Source organism: Magnolia sinica, chromosome 4, assembly GCF_029962835.1.
Source record: "Magnolia sinica isolate HGM2019 chromosome 4, MsV1, whole genome shotgun sequence".
NCBI lineage: Eukaryota > Viridiplantae > Streptophyta > Magnoliopsida > Magnoliales > Magnoliaceae > Magnolia > Magnolia sinica.
The window spans coordinates 87582575-87606959 of record NC_080576.1 but is presented as its reverse complement, the minus strand read 5'-3'; the positions used below and the strand labels follow the sequence as shown (position 1 = coordinate 87606959).

The window sequence follows — 24385 nt, the reverse complement described above, 5'->3', positions numbered from 1 at the left end:
TTACAGGAAAAGGAAAGTTGAAGTATTTGATCTCCTAAACCTGCCAAAAGCTCAACAAATTATGAAGATTGGGTGGCAGAATATGCTTATATTAGAGCCTTATTATGGAATAGCATAGAACCGCATATTAGTACAAATGTTATCATGCTTACATTAGAGCCCTGTTATGGAATAGCATGGAACCACATATTAGTGCAAATGTTATTTTTTTCCAATACAACAAAAGAAGTGGGATAATTTGAAAGAAATGTATTCTAGTGAGAAGGATTTAACTTGTATATACAAGTTGCTTGAAAACATCTTTACGCTTCAGCAAGGAGATAAGAGTGTAGGCAAATACTATTCAGTTTTATGTGGTATGTGGGAAGAACTGAACGTATATGCCCTTTCTACTAATTATAAGATCATGAGACGACAGAGAGGAATTTCACGTTGCCAAATTCCTCTATGGTCTTCGTCCAAAGTTTGAGCATGTGCAAGCTTAGATTCTTAGAGGTAGGGAAATTCCATCTACTACGGAAATGTTTGCCCATATTTGGTGTGCAGTTAGTATAAATACATAAAGAGTTCATCTACATTTGATTGCTCATTGTTTGTTTCTTCATCTGGTAGGGGAGATGGAAGTCATGATGGCCATGGTCATGGTAGATGATTTGGTTGTAGAGATTCAAGGGAGGTCGTTTTATAAGTGAGAATACTTGGGAAGGTGATGGTATAAATTTTGGTGGCAGTTGGAGTTATGATCATGGTAATCAACGGTGTTCTTATTATGGTCTTTCTAACCACACCGTGGATACGTGTTAGGATATTACTGGTAGGCTAGTCTGGACAAATCTGATTTGATCTTCTTATGGCAGTTCTAAGGGCTATCTCCAAGCCCATCCCAACCCATTTTGAATCTGGGTTGGGTATTGCTAATTCTACTCCATCTCATTCATTATCATCAGTGTCAAGCTAACCAAATCCTTGAACCGTTCTATTACATTTTATCTTTTTTATTGTGAATTTCAGGATCTAAAGATGGAGTATAATTGGTGAAGAATATAAACTTTACTATCTTGACAATGGAATAAGTGAAGCTGAACTATGGACAAATATCTCACCTCATCAATGACATTGCAGGCTTGGTCATCTTTCTTTTGAGTAGTTTAAAAAGTCTTATTCCATCGTTGTCTTATGTGCCTAAGTTAAAGTGTGATGCTTGCGAGTTACGCAGACATCATAGAGTCTTGTTTCCACCTCATGTGGATGGACAAAAGGAGTAATACTCATTTCCCTGAAGTACATTCTAATTTTTGGGATCCGGTTCGTACTGCTAACTTATTTTATTTCAAGTACTTTATTATTTTGTGGATGATTATTCTCACATGACATGGTTATATTTAACGAAAGATCGCTTTGAAGTGTGTGTCTGTGTGTGGGTGTGTGGGTGTGTTTTGCTTTAAGGAATTTCGTATGGAAGTGCAAACACAATTCAATGCTAAGGTTTTTATTCTACGTTCAATTAATACTCAGGAATATGTATCTCCTGAACTTAATTCATATCTCTCGTCTCATAGCATTATTCATCAAACCTCTTATCCGCACGTCACAACAAAATGGTGTAACTAAATGTAAGAATCGACATTTACTTTAGATTGCTATAGCATTGTTATTGAATATGAAGGTTTCAAAAATGTTTTCGAGTGATACAGTCTTAACTACATGCCATTTAATAAATCGGATGCCTTCATCTATTTTAAATGATAAATCTCATTTTTCTCTTTTTTGTCCTATTTTCCCCACGTTATTCTTTCCTCCCAAAGTATTTGGTTGTGTGTATTTCATACATCAATTAGATCATGTTCTTGTTAAGTTTAAACCGAAGGCTATCAAGTGTATCTTCCTTGGATACTCACGTACCTAACAAGGATACAAATGCTACAATCCAATCTCTTGTAAACTTTATGCATTAGCTGATATCACATTCTTTGAACATACTCTATATTTTCTAAAGGTGGTAAATCCTTGCAGTTTGGAGACATTTTTGCTACTCTTCCCATTGCGTCCGACACGAAACATCCAGTGAATGAAATGCTTGTACACTGTTTAGCTCCACCTTTATAGGTCTACTCCGAATTCTCCAAACATGATAATGAAATTCATACCATCGTGCCTCCCACCAATTCTCTTTGTCCGAAGATCATCGTCCTCCTGAATTTTTATATTTGGCATTTAATGAAAGCGATTTGCCAATTACTCTTCGCAAGAGTATGCGTTCTTGTACTCAACATCTTATTTCTTAGTTTGTTTCCTTTGTTGGTTTTTCTCCTTTCAAAAATATGCTTCGTCCTTGTCTTTTGCTTTTGTTTCTCGTTCTTTACAAGAATCTCTAAGTCATGATAAGTGGAAACAAGCCATGGAATAAAAAATGGGTGCTCTCTATCAGAATTTTACCTACTTGAAAACACGCGGTTTGGGTGTCGATGGGTGTACGCAGTATAGAACTCTAATGATCTAGTTGATCAGCTTAAACTTGATTGGTTGTTAAAAAGTACTCTAAGACCATAGGACTTAACTATTCAAAGACATTTTCTCCGGTGGCAAAGCTTAACTCTATGTGGGTTGTTGTTTCCGCTGCCGAAAATTTAGATTGGCCCTTTTACTAACTTGATGTGAACAATGTTTTTCTTCATGGGGATCTTACTAAAGAAGTCTATATGAAGCAACCACTCAACTTCGTGGGGACATGAAATTTAAATATGATATGCAAGAATTCAGGCTTAGATCAGACTAATGCAGCATGATCCCATGATAATTCCATATCCCACACAAAAGTTCAAACATTCAAGTAAAGGGGAATCTGCGCGGGTCTAGGCCTACACGGGCTAAGACTGGATCGGTAAAATTATGGACCAAACAATGCTCAAAGGGAAATAGAAATCAACCACACATGCATAACAATCAGTCCCTAATCCAAGGAATTCCCCAATTTCGATTCAAGGAACCCTAAGGTGAGAAAAGGGGCAAATCAATTAGGGGTAATGCAATCTAGGGTTAGGGTTTATGAAATCAGGTATAAAAAGAGGAAAATAGGAAGAAAACCTGAACTTGGGACAGCTCCCACGTGCAGACAGCAAGGGGGGGCCTGACGCACATGCACTGATGGCTGGCCACACATGCGTGGGTCCCACGAACCCAAAAAGGGCTCTCTTGGGTCTGGTCGGCCAGACCTAGGCTTCAAAACTCCAAAATCTCACTCGATCCAAGGAACGGTCTGGGCGCAGTGCTCCGTCGAAGTTTCGGCCCTCTTGTAGGGCTAGATTCTGAAAACTGGCTGTAAGAAAAAGATCTGTTGCAAAAACTAATGGATTCGAAGCAAGAATGATTGTAGAAAGTGAGAGATATGGATGGAAGAAGGTAGGGGCGGATTGGGATAGGCGTGGCTTCACACCACAGTAGTTAGCCCTTCGAAAAGGGAGGGCTTCGCACCCACTTGAATTTTTCCACAACTCAAAACTCAGTGAGTAGAAAAAAAACACACAGGAATTTTTTTATTTCTTCAATGAATCAAAAGAACAACAAGGGGTGCCTATTTATAAGAAAACCTTGTACCCCAAAACTCTCGCCATGTGCGCAACCTATTACTTGTCGATGAAGTAAACTAAAATAAAAACCAATCAAAGAAATCAAAAGTGTTCATGATGTTCTAAATAATATAAATAAGGAAAACCTAGAGTATGGACTTAATCCGACTAGTGGGCCACGATCATGAGATCCCATAATGGGCTTTACTTGACTATCGGGCCCACTCTTTTGAACCAAAACTCCGTCTACTAACTAGGAGGCCCTCCCTGGATGTCGTCATCGAGCCAGATCGACGATGGGGCCCTCTGTGCATACGTGCGTAGGGGGGCGGCGCGTGTGCGTGTGATGTCCCCATCATTCGTTGTTCAGGGGGAATCAAACAAATTATGCCATCTTAAAAAGTCAATTTATGGCCTAAAACAATCTCCAAGGGTTCTTGATGGGGACATCACGTGCACGCGTACGCACGCCGACCCCCCTACGTATGTACAAGAAGAGGGCCCCACCGTCGATCTGGATCGATGACGATGTCCAGGGAGGGCTTCTTAGTTAGAAGACGGGAGTTTTTGTTCAAAAGAGTGGACCCGATAGTCAAGTAAAGCCCATCATAGGATCTCATGATCGTGGCCCACTAATCGGATTAAGTTCATATTTTAGGTTTTGCTTATTTATGTTATTTAGAACATCATGAACGCTTTAGATTTATTTGATTAGTTTTTATTTTGGTTTACTTCATCGCCAAGTAATAGGTTGCGCACATGGCGCGAGTTTTGGGGTATAGGGTTTTCTTATAAATAGGCACTCCTTATAGTTCTTTGATTCATTAAAATTGAATAAAAAATTCCTGCATGGTTTTTCTACTCTCTGAGTTTCCGAGTTGTGGAAAAACTCAAGTGAGTGCGAAGCCCTCCCTTTTCAAAGGGCTAACTACTGTGGTGCAAAGCCACGCCTATCCCAATCCGCCCCTACCTTCTTCCATCCATATCTCTCACCTTCTACAACCATCCTTGCTTCAAATCCATTAGTTTTTGAAGCAGATCTTCTCCCCACGGCCAGTTTCCAGAATCTGGCCCTACAGGAGGGCTGGAATTTCAGCGGAGCACCACGCTCAGGCCGTTCGTCGAATCAACGTGAGATTTTGGGGTTTTGAAGCTCAGATCTGGCCGACCAGACCCAAGAGAGCCATTTTTTGGTTCATGGGCCCCACGCACGTGCGTCAGGCCCCCCTTGTTGTCCACACGCGAGAGCTGTCCCAGGTTCAAGTTTCTTCCTATTTTCCTCTTTTTATACCTAATTTTATTAACCCTAGCCCTAGATTGCATTATCCCTAATCGATTTGCCCATTTTCTCACCCTAAGGTTCCTTGAATTAAAATTGGGGAATTCCTTGGATTAGGGACTGATTGCTATGCATGTGTGGTTGATTTCTATTTCCCTTTAAGCATTGTTTGGTCCATAATTTTATTGATCCAATCCTAGCCTGTGTAAGCCTGGACCCCTGCAGATTCTCCTTTACTTGAATGTTTGAACTTTTTACTTGAATGTTTGAACTTTTGTGTGGGATGTGGAATTATTATGTGATCGTTCTACATTAGTCTGATCTAAGCCTGAATTCTTGCATATCATATTTAAATTTCATGTCTTGCATCAGCTCTATTCATTAGTGTTTGAATATAGGATGAAATGTGGCCTGGCTAACCCTGTTATCTTTGTAAGATGAAATGAGGCAAGCGTTATGTGTCAGTCGTGTCTATGGATGATATTAGTATCACTAGAGTGATAGTATAAATATTGGCAAGTTGAAGAGATATTTACAGCAGCACTTCCATATGAAGGATTTGGGTCATCTTCGATGCTTCTTAGGTATTGGGATAGCAAGTTATAAGGTGGGCATTAATTTGTCGCAATGAAATATGTGATGAATTTATTAGCTAAAACAAGTCTTCTAGGAGCCAAGCCAATCAAAACTCTTACGGACCCAAAATCAAAAGCTTAGTGTGGATCAAGGAGAATTAATTAATGATCTAAGAAGATATTGTCAACCTGTTGGAAAGCTAATTTATTTAACAATTACTCAACCTGATATCACCTCTCCTATAAGTGTGGTTAGTCAGTTTATGCAGGCCCCTGTTTATCATAAGGAAGCCATGTTTCATATGTTATGGTACTTGAACAGAGCTCATGGCCATGGTATTCTCTATGAGTAATGGCTATCTTCAAGTATAAGATATTCGGATGCAGACTGTGTCGATTCTCCATCTAATAGGCAACTACAGGCTATTGTATTTTTGTGGGAGGTAACCTGGTTACATGAGAAAGTAAGAATCAAAGTGTGGTAGCCCATTCATGCGTATAGGCAGAGTACAAGGCAATGGTTCATGCTACATGTGAACTTGTTTGGTTAAAGATAATAATGTATGAGTTGGGATTTATGATTGATGTTCCCATGAAACTATATTGTGGCAATGAAGCTACCTCTCATGTTATAAACAATCTAGTTTATCATTAGATAACTAAGCACATCGAAGTTGATTGTCACTCCACCAGAGAGAAATTACAAGGAAATTTGCATATGTCGTTCATCAAGTCCCAAGATCAATTGCAAATGTATTCACTGAGGCTCTTAGTCGCACTCATTTTGATCATCTCTTCATCAAGCTAGGTATTCAAGATTTATATAATCTCTTAGGCTCTCCTTGGTCACCTCGTCGAGGCTCCACCTCAAGGGGGGAGTGTTGGTGGACTACGATGATCTCACAGGTCGATCCTGATGATTTGACATGTGGTATCTCATTATTATCAAGCTGAAATATTTGTTAAAATAGAGTTTAGGCCCATGGGCTTTGCTTATGTAATAACTTAAGTGTGGAGGGGTATTTTTGCACTTTTGGTTTTACTATGAAAGCCCTAATAATAAATTGGAGAGGCTAGGAGCATGAGAGGCTATTCCAACCCTTCTCTTGCTTTCTCTTGCTTTCTCCCATATTTTTTCTCTCAATCCTACTTAAGAACATGTATCATTGTTTATATGATTATATATATTATTGCCCATATAGGCGGATTTATAGATCTAACAATTATTGTGATCCTTTGGATGAAGCACATAATTACACCATAATATTGCTATAGGAATCTTAAATTATGACCTTTGCACTCCATGTTCAATCTTTTTATCAAAAATGTTCCAAAGTGATGGGGACATCACCCGCACACGCACGCCCCCTACGCACGTGGTGAGGAGGGCCCCACCATCGATACGGATCAATGACGACGTCCAGAGAGGGCCTTCTAGTTAAAAAACTGCGTTTTGGTTCGTTGGAGTGGACTCGATAGTCCTGTAAATCCCACCATGGGTTCTCATGATCATAGCCCACTATTTGAATTAATCTAGTACTTTAGGTTTTGCTTATTATTGTTATTATGAGTATCATGGACGGTTTAGATTGCTTTGATTAGTTGTTATTCTAAACACTATTGAACAATTGTATCAAGTAGTGTTAGAGGTCGAGCAATACCTCAAAACACATGTGGGAAGGCGGTTTGACTTTCACGATTCTAGTACTAAGGCCAACCCTTCTGGGCTAAGCCTAGCACTGGATACCAAGACAAACCTTCCAGCAGTTCTCAGTCCAGGCCCAAGGATGATAAGGGTAAAAGAGGTTATCGGGTCTAGCTCGCGCAGAAGCGAAGCAACTAGGTATTTTAAGTGTCAGGGGTTTGGTCACTTTGACCACCAGTGTGGCACGAGAGAGGGCACCAAGGTGTTCCTTATTGATGCGCAAGTAGAAGTAGTGCACCCAGAAAGTGATGGTGAGGAGGAAGAATATGAACCAGTAGAAGCCCCTAGTGATGAGGAAGAGGGAGCGCAAGAGTCTGCGACCCTTGCAGTTGTGCGTCGTGCCTTTACACAAGCAAATAATACCGATAGTTGGCACCGTCGTTTTGTTCCAATTCGGTTTGGGTCATATAAAGCCACATTTTGGTGTAATATTGTTCCTAGGAAGCCTATCGATCTTGTCCCTATGTCACTATCTCATAGGCCATCAAAGTCTACAGTCCCTTGTGCATCACATTCATTCATGGCATTAAGAAATCAGGCAAAAGATCATGACTAGTAATGAACATTACACACTTTTTACAAATGAACATAAATGTTTCAAGGAATTCAATGTAAGGGACTGTGATGGTCTGCATCAGGCCAAAGCGGTACCCTCAGGGAGCCGTTCGTAAATTATACGCGTGTAGCGCTGGACCATTCAAAATTATAAAATGAAACGGTCTCAATACGTAGATCTTCCACCTTCCATGGGAATTAGTTCTACATTGAATGTGGATGATCTAGTTACTTTTTCAAGGGACTATTGATACTTTGTCTGGCCCTTTGCCCAACCATTCTAATTCCCCAGACTTTTCCCTTGATCCATGGCCCTTTTCCGACCCATCTTTCCAGCCCCTACCTCTCATACCTACCCTTTCCGACCCATCATCCCAACCTCTACCTCTCATACCTACCCTTTCCGACCCATCGTCCTAACCTCTACCTCCTATACTTACCCTTCCCACACCCAGAGAGGAGATAGAGGATATTCTGGACCATCAGATAATATCCACGTCGGACAGCAGGTTTCAGAAGTACCTGGTTAAGTAGCAGTCACGCCCAGCTTCAGACAATACGTGGCTCACTGAGGAGGAGCTTTAACTACTTGATCCTGACATCTTGAAGCGGTTCAAGAGTTTTGTTTCGCCAGTGGCGAAATCTTCACAGCCGGGGAGAATTGATGGAGACATCACACACACGCACACCCCCTACGCACGTACTCAAGGAGGGCCCCACCATCAATCTGGATTAATGAGGACATCTAGGGAGGGCCTCCTAGTTAGAGGACTACGTTTTGGTTCGTTGGAGTGAACCCGATAGTCATGTGAATCCCACTATGGGTTCTCATGATCATGGCCCACTATTCGAATTAATCTAGTACTTTGGTTTTTGCTTATTATTATTATTATTATGAGTATCATATAGGGTTTAGATTACTTTAATTAGTTATTATTTTTTATTACTTCATCGCCAAGTAATGGGTTGCACATATGGCGCGAGTTTTGGGGTATAGGATTTTATTATAAATAGTCACCCCTTATAATCTTTTTTATTCATTGAAGATTAATAAAATTTCTGCGTTTTCCTGCTCCTTTCCGAGTTATTAAAACCTAATTGGGTGCAAAGCCCTCCCTTCTTTGAAGGGCTAACTACCGTGGTGCAAAGCCACATCTATCCCGATTTGCCCTCACCTTCTTCCATCCATATTTCTCCTCCTACAGTTATCTACTCTTCAAATTCATCTTCTATTGCAGCCGTTTTTCTCTCTACAACAGATTTCCAGAATCTGGCCTTGCAGGAGGGCTGAAACTTCGGCGGAACACCACGCACAAACCGTGTAACGGATCAAGCTGATATTTGGAGGTTTTGGAGTCCACCCTTGGCCGACCAGGGCCAAGCTGGTCCTTTTCTGAATAGTGGGCCCCACAAACGTGCGGCCGAGATCACACGCACATGCGTCTAGGCCATTGCTGTTATCCACACGTGTGGTACTTCTTTGGTTTATCTCTCTCCTCTCTTTCACTCCTCTTTCACCCAAAATCTCTAAACTTAACCCTAAATTATTCAAATCCCCAATTTTATGCCCTTCCTTCAACCTTAGGGTTCCCCGAATTGAAATTTCTGAATCTCTTGGATTGGGGAAATTATTTCTGTGCATGTGTGGAATGCTCACCTACACACCAATTCTCACGAGAACTCGTGAGAACTTTTCAGAATTCATCTCCCGTGAAACCTCTAGGGCCCAACTTTCACCCTGATCCAAAACTTTGGTGGGCCATGGCAAAAGAGAGCGACAAATCAAGGGAGGAAACTGTTTCCTTTTGTCATGGCCCACCAAAGTTTTGGATCAGGGTGAAAGTCGGGCCTCAAGGGTTTCATGGGGTGCTGCATCACATGAACGATTCAGAGTTTATGCTCATATCACGGGAGATGAGTTCTGAAAATTTTCTCATGAGAACTAGTGCGCAGGTGAACATTCCTCTCTCTCTCTCTCTCTCTCTCTCTCTCTCACACACACACACACACACACCCTCCACTCGATCCTTGGTCTCATTGTTGAAACAGAGGCCTGTCTACCACTGGGCTATTGAAACCATGGTAAATAAGAAACAGTTTCGCCCCTTGATTTGTTTCTCTTTTTTCTATGGCCCACCAATGTTTTAGATCGAGCTGAAATTTGGGCCTGGGGGGTTTCGTGGGGTGCCGCATCATGTGGACAAAGCAGATTTTGTGCCCAGCACATGTGTGCTGCTCACTTGAAAAGGTGCACATGGGTGCTCACCAAAAAAGGTGCGCAGGAGAGCAGGCCTATATATATATATATATATATAGGAATTCTCACATGCGCACCTTTGCACACGTGTCATGGTCAGAATCTGAACGGTCCACATGATGCGGCACCCCTTGAAACTCTATGGAGCCTAATCCGAAACTCTAGTGGGCCATAGCAAAGAGAAATGCAAATCAAGGGAAGAAACTGTTTCCTTTTGCCATGGCCCACCAGAGTTTTGTATCAGGCTGAAAGTTGGGCTTGTGAGGTTTCAAGGGGTGCCGCATCACGTGGACCGTTCAGATTCTGTGACCATGACACGTGTGCAAAGGTGCGCACGGGTGCTCATGTAAGAAGGTGCGCCGATGAGCATTCCTCTATATATATAGGGAAATGATACTATGAGGTCGACCTTGTGGGAACTTCCCATGAGGTAAGTTGTGTGAGCCCCACTGTGATGTGTGTTGAACATCGACCCCATCATTCAGATACACCATTCTATGGTGGGCCATTGGATGTAAAATCAAGTCAATCCATGACTTAGGTGGGCCACACCACATACAATAGTTGAGAGGGGTTACCCTCCCATTAAAACATTCATAATCGTTTATTGGGCCCACCGAGATGTGGTTCACAAATCTAGCCTATCCATTGTGTGTGTCCCGGTTGGGTGAGGGGTTAGACCAAGTTTCAACCACATCCAAAACTCAGGTGGGCCCCACCAAGTCCTTTTATATGTTTTAGGCATGTTTTCACGTGGTGTTAGATGGTATGGCCCACCTGAGTTTCATATCCGGCTGATTTTTGGGATATCCCATAACCTAAAAGGGACCCATCAAATGCTTGGTGTTGACGTTCAATACACATCACGGTGGGGCCCACACAGCTTGACCTCGTGGGAAGTTCCCATGAGGTCAACCTTATAGTACCATTTTCCATATATATATATATATATATATAGATATAATGAATGACTAGTTCGAAAAAGAAGCAATCTGGTTGAGAATGACTAGTTCAAAAAAGAAGCAATCTGGTTGAGTACTACTAAAGGCCTAAGCACATATATCTAGCAATTGATCTTGAAACTTGACGAATGGCGATGCATATTTTCTTGCTAACAACTCTCCTTAACGAAGTGACAAACTAGGTTGTTGGCAATATAAGAGGTAGCTTGATTATCACTGTACAAGTAATGGGAATATCAACCATAAACCCGAGCTCGCACATTAACATTTTTAGCCAAATATGTTTGCACGTCCTATGGGCCATTGCCCTATATTTTGCCTCGGTGCTTGAATGGGCAGCATTGCTTCATACTCCATGTAACTAGTTTACCAAGTACGAAGATATAGTAACCAGTAGTAGATCGCCTATCAGATGGAGGGTCAACCCAGTGTATATCTAAATACCATTCGACACGGAGATGGTCATTCGGCTTATAGAGAATACCACAACCAAGAGCTCCCTTCAAATAGGTGAAGATACAAAGCACAACCTCCATATGGGGAATACAAGGAGCTTACATGAACTAACTAGCTGCACTGACTAGATAAGTGATATCTAGTCGTCTTATCGTTAAATAGATCAGTTTTCCAATAAGTCAACAATATCTCCCTAGATCATCAAACAATTCCCCCTGATCCACACAGCTTTTAATTTGTATCCGTTAGAGTTGCGGTGGGCTGGGCTCCCAAAAATTTGTCTCATCCAGTAAATCCATCACCACAAAAAATGTGACAAATTAATACCCGCCTTGCTACATCAATACCCGAGAAGAATTTAAGATAGCTCAAGTCCTTTGTATATAAGTGTAGCTAAAAAAAATTTCTTCAACTAGCCAATTTTTGTATTGTTGTTGTCGGTGATGATGATATAATCCACATACACAACCAACACAATGACACCTGCCTCATTTCGTCGTGTAAAGACCACTTGTTCATCCTAGCAACTCTTCATCCCAAATTCAAATACTACTTTACTGAACTTGTCAAACTAAGCTCTCATGGGGATTATTTTAAACTATAAATTGACTTCTTAAGGTGACATACTTTATCTTACTTCTTCTGAGCAGCAAAGCCAAGCAGTTGCTCCCTATAGACTTCTTCAATAAGATCTCCATAAAGGAAGGCATTCTTCACATCAACTTGATATAGCAGCCAATCAAGGTTGACAATGGAAACAACAACACGTACAGAGTGAAGCTTGGCCAAAGGAGAAAAAGTCTTTGAGTAGTCGTCTCCTAGGTTTGAGAGTATCCTTTTGCAACCAGATGAGCTTTTAACTAATCAACTAAATCATTAGGGTTATACTTCAACGAATACACCCATCTACACCCCTATAGGTAGTTTAACCAATGTCCAAATTTGATTTTGATAGTGTAGCCATCTCTTCTTCCATAACTTGTTTCGACTCATCACTATTAAGAGCCTCTTAGAAAAAAACAAGGAATAAGCATAGATGACAAGGACAGAGCAAATTGTCAAAATGAAGGAGATAAGCTAGCAAAGGAAATTAATCGAGAAACAAGATGTTGAGTGTAAGTACATATACCCTTACAAAGAGCGATGGGCAAGTCACTTTCTTTTGACGATGCAACTAAAGATTCAAAGAGACTATGACCTTCTAATAAGGTAGAAGGATTGATAGAAGACATGCTTGTATGCACTCCATCACTCCATCTCCTCTATTAGAACATCTTGAATAGACCTACAAAGGCAAAGGATTATACGGGCATCTCGTCCACTAAATATGTTGTGTCTAGCATAATGGGTATAGTATAACCTTCTTCAAATTGCAATGACCTTCCTTCCTTGGAGAAATATAGGGAATGTTCATAAAAAGTGACATCAACTGACAGTGACACATAACATTTACGAGAGATTGGATTGTAACATTTGTCTTCGTTAAGTGCAAAAGTACCCAAGAAAAATACACTTGATGGCCTTTAGTTCAAATTTGGCAAACACATTATCGAACTAATGTACAAAACTCACAAAACCAAATACTTCGGGAGGAATTAAAAAAGTAGGAACACAAGGACATAAACAAGAGAAATGAGATTTTCCATCTAGGACAAATGATGGCATCCAATTTATTAGGTATCATGCAATCAAGACTACATCGCCCAAAAAAAAAATCGAAACCTTCATATTAAATAACAATGTTGTGACAACCTCAAGTAAATGTCAATTCTTATGTTCAACTACTCCATTTTGTTTTTGCTTGTGTACATACGAAGTTTGATGAATAATACCTTAAGATGAGTGATACGAGCAAAAATCAAGAGATATTCCCTAGCATTATTTGAACGTAGAATACACACTTTAGTTAAATTATGTTTATACTTTTATATGGAATTCCTTAAAACAAGAGAACACTTTAGAATGATCATTCATTAAGTGTAACCATGTCATTTGAGAATAATCATTCATAAAGCTAATAGAATACTTGAAATCAAATAAACTAGTAACATGAACTAGATCCTAAACATAAAACTATATCAGATAGAAAGGTCTTTCGTTCACACAAGAAAGAAACGGCACTCTATGACGCTTGTTTAATCTAGACACATGACAATGATAGAACCGGACTCTTTAAACTACTTAAGGGTGACCTAGCCTGGAATGCCACTAATGAGGAGATATCTGTCTGTAATGCAGCTACAATTATTCCATTGGCGGGGTAATAGAGCATGCTTACTTTGTGTCCTTCACTAATCATCATTCCTGTCTTTGGACCCTAAAATTTACAATAGGAGGGATAAAATGTGACAAAACAGTTTAAGGATTTGGTCAACTTATTGACAATAAACTGGGAGGAAATTTAAGAATATAAAGTACTAACAATAATAAAAGAGATAGGGTAGGGCAACCAATACCCAACCCTGACATGGGTCGAAGTACGATCGCTAATGTCACAGAGGAAATTAACGAAGACTTGACTGATTGAGATGATGCATTGTGCTTACCGGTCATATCATCGAAAGCTTCAGATTAAATAACTCAAGGGACACTCTTAAAAGAAGCAAGACAAATTATACCCGACTAAATAATAGCATTTGTGAATGATGAAACATAAGTGGAACTATCTTTTAGAAGCTTGGCATACTCTTCCTTGTACAACGTAACTGTATCACCTACAATACTAGGCTTAGGATGGGTGGGGAGATAAGATTTGACACATAACCCTCATAACTATTATCTAAAGAGCAAATCCGATTTGATCCCGTCCTTTTACTTATAAGATCCCAACATGTATCCTTTGCGTGGTTATTAAGATCACAAGGAGTACACTGGCGATTACCACGACCGTGGATGCCACAAAAGTTTGTGCAGCAACTTCCCCATGTATTCCTGTCTCCAAAACGACCTGCCCCCATAATCTCTATCCCCAAATTCACCACGACCATGGCTACCTCGACTTCCTCTTATCTCATTTACTAGATGTAGAGACAAATGCCAAACTATCAGATGAAGGCAAACTCTGTGCCTTTATCTAACTACATGTTGAACTCAGGAAAATGTCTCCACGGTAAATGGGATCTCACTATCTCCAAGGATTTGAGCTCTCACAAGGCTCAAACTTAAAACGAAAGCTAGAGAGGAATTTAGCAATATGGAATTCCCCTCTCTGTCATCCCATTGTCTTGCATTCTGTCAACCGGGGTTGGTCTATATTCAGTTCTTCCCACATACCTCACAAGGCTAAATTATATTCCCTAAGCTCTTATCTCCCTGTTGTAGTGCAAAAATATTCTAGATACGGGCTAGATTCTCCTCACCCGAATACATCTTCGTCGAGTTTTCCCACACTTCCTTTGTCGTCTTGAAGAAGACGACATTTGCACTGCTGTCAGGTTCCGTACTATTTCACAACAAAGCTCTAGTATGAGCATCTTCTGCCACCCAATCTTCATATTCTATCAAATTTTCTACAGGCTTGGGGGAAGTCAAATACCTTAACTTTCTCTTACCTGTAAGAAATACTTCAACATATTTGGCCCACTGTAGGTAATTTGCTCCGTTCAGTTTAGTTGAAGTGATTTGCAAATTCATCAACTCGAATGGAGACAAGATTATTCTTGGCTTCATTCTTGACATCCATATTTAAGGGAAAAAGAAATCAAACACATAAGAGAAGAACTTTCAACTCATACTTGCCAAATAAGTACTTCAAGATAACATATGGCCACGAACACAACCAATCGGGAATAATACTTGCTTCACACCTTTCATGCGTACTTGATTTATCTTCAATCTTGGTCGTAAACAACTTCCACACACACCTTCATCTTCAAGTCTAACTGGAGATTTGACCATAGACACAATGGCACATTTTGACCCATCACAATGGTTGTATATGAAAGTGGGCCTCACACACCTTCACGGCACATGTTAGACAACCCATCAAGCAAAGGCACAAAGATGAAAACAGATTTGGTGTAAATTGGCCTCAAACGAATTAGGGTTTCACCTTAAGAAGATGAAAGAAGAAGAAAAGGAGAGGAAATATGAAATAGAGAGGATGAAAGAAGATACCGGATCAATGATGCTCTAATACGATGTTTTAAAGCATGAGAGAGAAGGGGGGGGAGGAGATTGAGGACAGCAACCTGCACCTCCTTGTTATATTATTTGGGCTTCACTAATTAAAAGTAAAATTACAAATATATCCTTCCACACTTGAAGCTAAGCCCAAAAAACAAATGAACCGGACCACACGTGTGATTAATATGGGCCATCAACAAAATCAAAGTTGGATAGGGATTCTTCTAATATGCAATAATTAAATCGGTAATGAGACTTGCTTCTTGCACCTTGTTGAGTAAGCATAGTTGTATTCATGTGTTTGCATTTTTCAATGGTCTTGCAGGTACCTTGTATATTAGGGATCAATTTGTCTGACAAAGATCTTGTAGAATTTCTTCAGCAGGTAGCAGAGCATTCTCCTCAATTGTTTTTTTACTGATATGCCCCATGTTGAACAGGTTGTATTATACTTCCATTCTTGATGATTGTTGTGTGTTAAATTTTCTTATTCTAATTCGATGAGAAATCAAATGGTCACTTTTTAAGGGTGTAAGCAAGTTTGGCTAGCCTGTTAGGTCTTGAGGCTTTGCCTATCATTGTTCAGCGTCGCCCATAAACCACTAGGCCCATAGGATCAAGTCTAAAAGTTTGGGTCCAATTAGTACCAAGATTTGGTCAAGCTCTAATGTGCATGTGCATCAGGGCAGGAGCCTGGGCCATAGCCATATGGTAATATTCTATATTAGATGTACATATCACACACCACTAATATTCTTGTATAAATTTGTTAACATAATTGTACCATTAATATGCATTTGGAGATTTGTGATGGGTTGGGCACGGCCTTGCAAATCTTTTAATTGGGTCAGGCTCAAACTGAATTTCTCGAAAGGTCCTCTTTCAATGTCTCCAAAGAGATGTTGCTCTCAAATGAAAAGATTGAGTTTCCAGAGTCTTGAATATTTGTTCTCTTCATCTCTGGCCACTGTCATCCATTTCCATCGTTGCATAACCTCACTCTCCTAGTTTTGTAGCCTCTAACAGATTGTTTCATTTACTAATTCTAGTTAGGAAATTTTCAATTATTACGCCAGATCGCCGGAGAGGTTTGACTTCCCTACCCTGCTCCCACTTGACTTTCCTGCTTGGTAGATCAAATTATCAACAATTTTTCATGTATTTATGGGATTACATATTCAATTAAATAGGCCAACATTGATTGACCTAAATAATTACATAAAATTATAACAATTTGTAGATAATGGGGTCCATGCGCATTCTAATACTGATTCATATTTGCCACATATAATATATTCTTTCACGTTTTCCAATTTTCATTCAAGTGGAGGGGACATCTAATCATCCACGGCCTGTTTGTTGATGGAGGCCCAAGGTGCACCTTAGGGTCCAACATGTGCAAGATTTGGAGCCTAAATGTCATAGATCACATTTACCGTGTTTGGAAGATAGGAGGTTGATGTGGAGGATACGGAAGATTTGGGGGGCATTTAATAGATTTGTTTTTGCTATTTTAGGCCACATCCACTCAAGTTTGCTAGAACCCCATATGCAGGAGGAGTTTGGCGGATGTGGAGGCGAAGAAGTTTCTTGGTGTTTTGGCTAGACTAGAGTTTGTAGTCCCCTCGAAAGAGGTAGATTCTTGGGTAGGCAGATTCTTGGGTTTGGAAAGTGCATCCTTCGGGGGTATTCTTGGTCAAATCCTTTTATAACCTTCTTCAGGCTCCTAATATCCCGCCAAAGAAGTTTACGCTTTCCATTTCTGGTCCTATAGAGTGCCGTCTAAGTTGGCAACTTTTACATGGTCGGTGGGTAGGCATGGAGTCTAACTATAGACAACCTCCAAAAAAGAGCCATGGTCATCCCAAATATGTGTGGGTTGACTTCCCTACCTTACTCCCACTTGACCTTCCTGCTTGGTAGATCAAATTATCAACAATTTTTCAAGTATTTATGGGATTACATAGTCAATTAGATAGGCCAACATTGATTGACCTAAATAATTACATAAAATTATAACAATTTGTAAATAATGGGGTACATGCGCATTCTAATACTGATTCATATTTGCCGCATACAATATATTCTTTCACATTTTGCAATTTTCATTCAAGTGGAGGGAACATTTAATCATACACGGCCTGTTTGTTGATGGAGGCCCAAGGTGCATCTTAGGGTCCAACATGTGCAAGATTTGGAGCCTAAATGTCATAGACCACATTTACCATGTTTGGAAGATAGGAGGTTATGTGGAAGATATGGAAGATTTGGTGGGCATTTAATAGATTTTCTTTTTCTATTTTAGGCCAAATACTCTCAAGTTTGCTAGAACCCCATATGTAGGAGGAGTTTGGCGGATGTGGAGGCGGAGAAGTTTCTTGGTGTTTTGGCTAGATTAGAGTTTGTAGTCCCCTCAAAAGAGGCAGACTCTTGGGTTTGGAAAGTGCATCCTTCAGGGGTATTCTCAGTCAGATCCTTTTATAACCTTCTTCAGTCCATCTAAATTGGCAGCTTTTACATGGTTGGTGGATATGCATGGAGTCTAACTATAGACAACCTCCAAAAAAGAGCCATGGTCATCCCAATATGTGTGGGTTGTGTTGCTGCAATATCGAATCCATTGATCATCTCCTCATCTTTTGCCCCTTCACAAGCAAGGTTTGGGGTTGCAGTGGGTCATGTTGTCTTCTGTTAGGGAGCTTCAATGGGCATGGCATGGAGGCTATAGCGAGAACGTTGGGAGGGAAAGATGGATTATGATGTTGTCGGCAGTGTGGTGGATCTTATTGGGCGAAGGGAACAGGAGATTCTTCCAGGATAACCTCTTAAGTCTCTTGAGATGATTGTGGATTCCATTCTGTTGTCTATTTCAGAATGGGTTGTCTTTTGTGCTAAGTGCTAGGTTGGATGTCTTTTAGTGAATTCTTTTGGGTTTCCCTTGTATTTTTTTCCTGCTTTGCTTCGACTGCAAGCCTTGGATAATATTCTCCATTAACCTTCAAAAACAAAAGTGTACTTTGTCCATTCTTGTGATTCGAGTATCGAAATCTCATTGACTCAATAACCGGGTTGCTCCATTTTGGTATCAGAGTGGGTCATCATTAAAGATTTCCAACTCTACATCATCTCCTAATAGCTTCGAAGGTGGCGGCATAGGAAGAGTTTGTGCAACCCAATTAATCCACACATACATTGCTTGTATATCAACTCATATGCGAGTAGAGTAACTCACATATATGGTAGGCAATCTCACTAATCAAGTGAGAGAGCTTTGCCATGAGGACATTTGGAAACTAAGTTGGAGCACGTGGACACGTAGGGGAAGGTCCCCACCAAGGTCTTAACCAACAACAGGCGGCCTCAACTTGTTGAAGACACCAATGATTGACTTCATTGTTGGAACGTGACAAAAAGCCAGGAATTAAGGTAGAAATTCTGGAGTTCCATGGCCATTCGCATGTTAACGACATAATCGATTGGCTTAGCAAGGTAGAAGAGGTGTTTGAGTACAAGGAAATCATAGACAATCAGAGGTTAAGTTAGTACTTAGTAGCTATGAAGTTTTACAATCACACATTAGCATGCTCGGCAATCTCTAAGCCGAATGAATCAGTCAAGGGAATGAGGGAAAAAAAAAAAAAATCCTAGGAAAAAGATAAAAAGAAATTAAAAATAGAGTTCCCATCCACAATTTATGCTCGTGACCTCTATCAAAGATGTTACAAATGAAGTTCCATATTTACGATGACTAGGTTCTTGTAGTTTCTTGCCTTTTGACTTTTCTTAATGAAGGTTCTCCTTAAAAAATGATAAATGAAAGCATTGAGTTTCATATATTGACATCATAAGTAGGTTTTTGTGAGTAAAAAGACCATAAAATTTCAAGGTATCTTAATTGTTTTAATCCAGACACAAGAAATGAATTAGCTTTCAAAGATGTAGTTAAGATGTCGATGCATACATACTTTCATTAAAAGCCAAGGAGAATCAATTTGGGACTTGGGATGCAACTTGGCACTGCACGCGGACCTTCACCAATGAAAAGGCAATATGTTAACTTCCCACGTAAGACAACCACAGGGCCTCTCATAGGTCAAAGGATGATAGGCCAACGTCCAATAATGAAACCAAATCTCAACCTAGGGAGAGGTTATGGATGAGGGACTGGTACAACCACATTGAGACAAAGCAACGCTCCCTTCACATGCTTTAAGTGTGGGCAATCGGGACATCATTCTTTTCACTATTTTGAACATCAGTTTACAATTAAAGTGAATTTGACCAAGGAAGGAAAATATGTTGAAGACACTACCGATCGCATGCAAATGAAAGCCGAAGATGACACTAAGTATGAAGAACATGCATATGATGATGGGGTGCATGTTGGAGACGGAAGTAATGGACGTATACGGAGATAGTGACCCAATTGACTATGTTATTGGTGCCTCAAGCGATTGACGAGGTGCGATGATTACAACACAATATCTTCCGCACCACTTGCACTTCTAGTGGGAAGATATGCACAATTCTAGTAAATGAGAAGAGCAATGAGAATCAAGGTAAATAAGGATAACAATGGTCGTGACGGCCACCATCGTTACCGTTATGATATAGGCCATAATTATTGTTACGGCCCCCATAACACCTGTGACTGTGATGGGGACATCACGCGCACACGCCTGAAATCTCGCATCTCATATTTAATTTTCATGTCCTGCATCATACTGCCAATTTTTAAAAAAAAAAAAAAAAAAAACCCACCTACAACAGCCTTGTTACAGGCCATTTTTTGCTTAATGGCCGTTACAGCCCCATGATGTGTAAAAATGCCCGCCTTTACCATTATGTTATGTAACTGTTTTTGGAAACCATGGCAAGAACATTTTCACATAAGAAATGGTGGATAAAAAATTAAAACTTAAAGGCGGCCACACCAGATCCATTTGTTAAAGAAAATGGGTGAAGCCTCTGTTAACTCCAAGTGCTTTGTTTCCTTTAAATCTAGGTCGAAGGATGAGGTGTGGTGTGATGTGTTCCCATGGAGGCATGCCGTATTTTTATTTTTTTATTTTTGGAAGACCATGGCTATGGAGCAGAGATATGGTGCATATGACTGTGATAACACCTATTTATTTGTCAAGAATGGTGTTGTATCACATTGCACGCAATAAAACATCTTCCAATACCCATTTTTGATAAAGAGGGTTAGAAATCACTCATGTTCAAAAGTTTGAAGAAGAAGGATACCAGCATCATTTATGTCCTGGTTGCTAAAGAAAACATAAACAGTTAGATGTTCCACCTCATATACAAAAGTTTGAATATGAAGACTTGGCGCCTTAAAAACTCACAACTAGACTTCCTCCTAAGAGAAACACTAAAACAACACCACATTGATTTAGTGTTGTGCACTACTGAATGAATCTAGCCAAACATACTGAGCTCTGTCAAGAAGGTACCGAGTTGCTATAGAAGAGGTTAATACGGAAAAGCATGTCACCATGTGTTATTTGTGTATTATTTAACTCCTAAGAAAAATGAATCTTAGAGGATGCACATGAACAATTGTGCAATCGCTTGATACCAAGCTCCGTCGAGAAGGTACTAAGTTGTTGTAGAAGAGGTTAATACGGAAACACATGTCACCATGTGTTGTTCCTGCATTATTTAACTCCTTAAAAAAATGGAACTTGGAGGATCCGCATGAACAATCATACAATCAATTGAATTACCATCAAGTACCACTTTCATATTCCTCGCTTAGATGATGTGCTGGAAGTGATGCTTGGGGCAAAGGTCTTTTCAAATATTGATCTTAGGAATGAATATCATCAGATTTGTATATGGCATGCCGATGAATGGAAGACCATGTTTAAGACTCGATACGTGTTGTGTGAGTGGTTCCTCATGCTATTCAGCCTTTCATAGCATGAGCACTTTCATGAGGGTGATGATAGAGGTACCCATCTCCTTCATGGGGAAGTTCTTAGTTGTTTTTATGATATTCTCATTTTTAATCCTGATTCATCTTATCACCTTGACCATTTATGACAAATATTTAATATACTCCGGAGGTAGTCAGTATATGTTAACTTGAAAAAAAATGCTCATTATTGATAGTGTTGTGTTTTTGGGATATATTGTGTCTATTAGAGGAATAAAGTTTGACAATGAGAAAATTAAGGTCATCATAGAGTGGCCCTCCCACCAACACTTTCAAAGGTCCATTCTTTTCACGGCTTAGCGATATTTTGCTCGAGATTTATCCGAAATTTTGGGACTAGTATTGCACCTATCACCGATTGCATGCACAAAGGGAAGTTCGAATGGACCAAAGCTTCAATGTCATAAATGAGAAGCTTAATGATTTATAGAAGAACTACTCCACTTATGATCTCAAGTTCTATGCAATGGTATAGGCACTATGACATTGGAGCCATTATTTGATTCATAGGGAATTCATTATATTTTGACATGAGGTGTTGCGATATCTCAACTCCCATAAGAAGTTTAGTGCTCGTCATGCAAAGTTGACGGCTTTTCTATAAGAATATATTTTTTGCGTCACAAAGCAGAAAGTCAAAACAAAGCAGCATCCACTTTGAGTAGGAGGTGGTTCTGTTAGGAACACTCATCGTAGACTTGGTGGGATTTGATGCATTAAAAGAACAATACAAGGATCTCAATTTTTGCCAGGTATTCGATAGATGTATGGATCCAAATATCTAAAGTGTGAATTCATCTCACAAGATGGATATTTATTCAAGGATTCGCCTTTATGCATCCCCGAAAGATTGTTGTGGGAGAAGATCCTATTTGAGCTACACGAAGGAAGAGTGGGTGGACACTTTGGAAGAGAGAAAACATTGGCAATGGTGGAGGAAAAATAATACTGGCCTCGTATGTAGCGTGACATTGAATGGTTCATAGCACGATGTTGACAATACCAAATCTATAAAGGTCATGTGCAGGAAATTGACCTTTATACATTACTTCCCATTCCAGTCACGCCATGAGTGAATATTTCTATAGACTTCATTTTGGGTCTTCCTAAGACTCAGAGAGCATATTCAATTTTTGTTGTGGTGAGCCGTTTTTCATTCCACCTGATTCCATGCAAAAGGATGATGGAAGCTATGCATATTGCCAACGTATTCTTCACAGAAATGTGCAACTTCACGGCGTACCGAAAACAATAACATACCATAATTTGAAGTTTGTGGAGCACTTTATGGAAACATTTGTGAACTTAGCTTCCATTCTCTAGTCATATCATCCTCAAACAAACGGCCAAACCAAGGTAGTCAATAGGAGCCTTAGTAACCTGTTAAGGAGTATCGTGGGCGATAACGTATCTTAGCGAGACTTGGCTTTAGCCCAAGCTTAGTTACCTACAATAGCTTAGTAAATTGTACCACGGGAAATTCCCCATTCCAAATTGTGAACAGGAGAAGTCCACATCATGTACTTGGTACCGTTATCAGTACAGGATCAAGTGAGTGAAGATGTCGATGCTTTCATTGAGCACATCCAAGACTTTCAGGCTCAAATGAAGAAGAGGATCGAGGAGAGTAACGCCAAGTATGGAGAAGCTACCAAGTACCAAAGAACATCACTAGGAGAAAATATACAAAGAAGGTGACTTGATTATAGTTTGCAAAGAAAGGTTTCTGCAGGAGACCTATAAGAATTTCAAGTCTAAGAAGATTGGCCCATGCCGAGTCGAGAGGAAGTCAGGTGACAATGTGTACGAGATCGAGTTTCCAAATAACTTGGATATCTCACCAACTTTTAATGTGGTGGATTTGTTCAAGTACCATGGCGAGGTGTCTGATGTGCAAAATAAAATCATTGTTGATTTGGATAAATGACTCCCGAAGGAAAAGAAGCAATTGAACTAGTGTTGTGCATGAAGACTACCGACACTTGTAAGGCAAATACAAGCACTACTTGGTGAAATAGAAGAACAATTCTAAATGCACATAGATCACAAGCGATGAACTGAAAAGATTAGATTTGGACCTCTACTAGTATAAAGTGTCCAACTCACCAAAGTCAAAAGTTCTCTCCAACTGGTGGGAGATTATGTAGGCCCAAGGCACACCATAGGGCCCAATATATGCTGATTTGGGCTGTTTGTTGCGAGATTCGGGCCTAAACGTCAAAGATCACATTGTTTGGAAGATAGGCAGCTGATGTGGAAGAATTGATGGAAGATTTTAGGGTCATTTAGTATTATTTGGTTTGATATTCTAGGCCAAATCTTTATAGGTAGAATTGTTATTATCTTTAATAGAGTATGGTTGATTTGAAAACAGTTAAGATTGATTTGATAATCAATCTAATAGTCAGGGGATCTTCATTAAATATTCATAGGGAATTGTCTTTAGGATTATAAAGGGGGAGAGGTGTATGAGGTAGGGAGTTCATTTTCCAAGTTTATCGAACTTTTGTTTTTGTAAAGAGAAGTTTAATTTTTAATAAAGTTGCTCATTCATCTCTTCTCAAACATTCTTGGGGGTATACTCATGTCCATTCTTGTGATTCGAGTATCGAAATCTCATGGATTCAATAATCAGGTTGCACCATGTGCATAGTAGATTAATTTAATCAGTGTGTTGATTACAAGGACAACAACTGTCCTTTCAAATGGCAGAATCCCCCGTGTGTGTATGCAAGTCCAAATTGATGTTTTTCGGCTTGAATGCATTTCTTTCCGCGAACTTTTGTATGGCATACTTGACATCTCCTTAATCTGGGCTTTTTGGGGTATCATTGTCTAGCTTGCTGAGACAGATGGATCATCAACTACTCCGCCTGCTGTTCTTCGAATTCTCAACTTTAAAGCATGCAGAGGTAGATGCATTTAATCTTCAGTTCCATATATCCAGGGCACAGTTGAATC

At 39.9% G+C, this 24385-nt stretch overlaps 1 protein-coding gene across 12 annotated transcripts in view; it reads left to right on the top strand.

Moving 5' to 3' along the window:
• LOC131243333 (DNA mismatch repair protein MLH3) overlaps window positions 1-24385 on the top strand; it is a 136446-nt gene that overhangs the window by 111013 nt on the left and 1048 nt on the right. For 8 of the 12 annotated variants that reach the window (XM_058242620.1, XM_058242612.1, XM_058242619.1 and 5 more), the window contains 2 exons: window positions 15806-15865; window positions 24264-24336. The exons of 1 other annotated variant lie outside the window; for it this stretch is intronic. In XM_058242620.1, coding sequence (XP_058098603.1) covers window positions 15806-15865; window positions 24264-24336 — 133 coding nt within the window. Of the gene's footprint in view, window positions 1-612; window positions 689-15805; window positions 15866-24263; window positions 24337-24385 lie in introns of those variants that run through there. 3 more of the 12 variants (XR_009170025.1, XM_058242614.1, XM_058242617.1) reach the window with 3 other exon arrangements.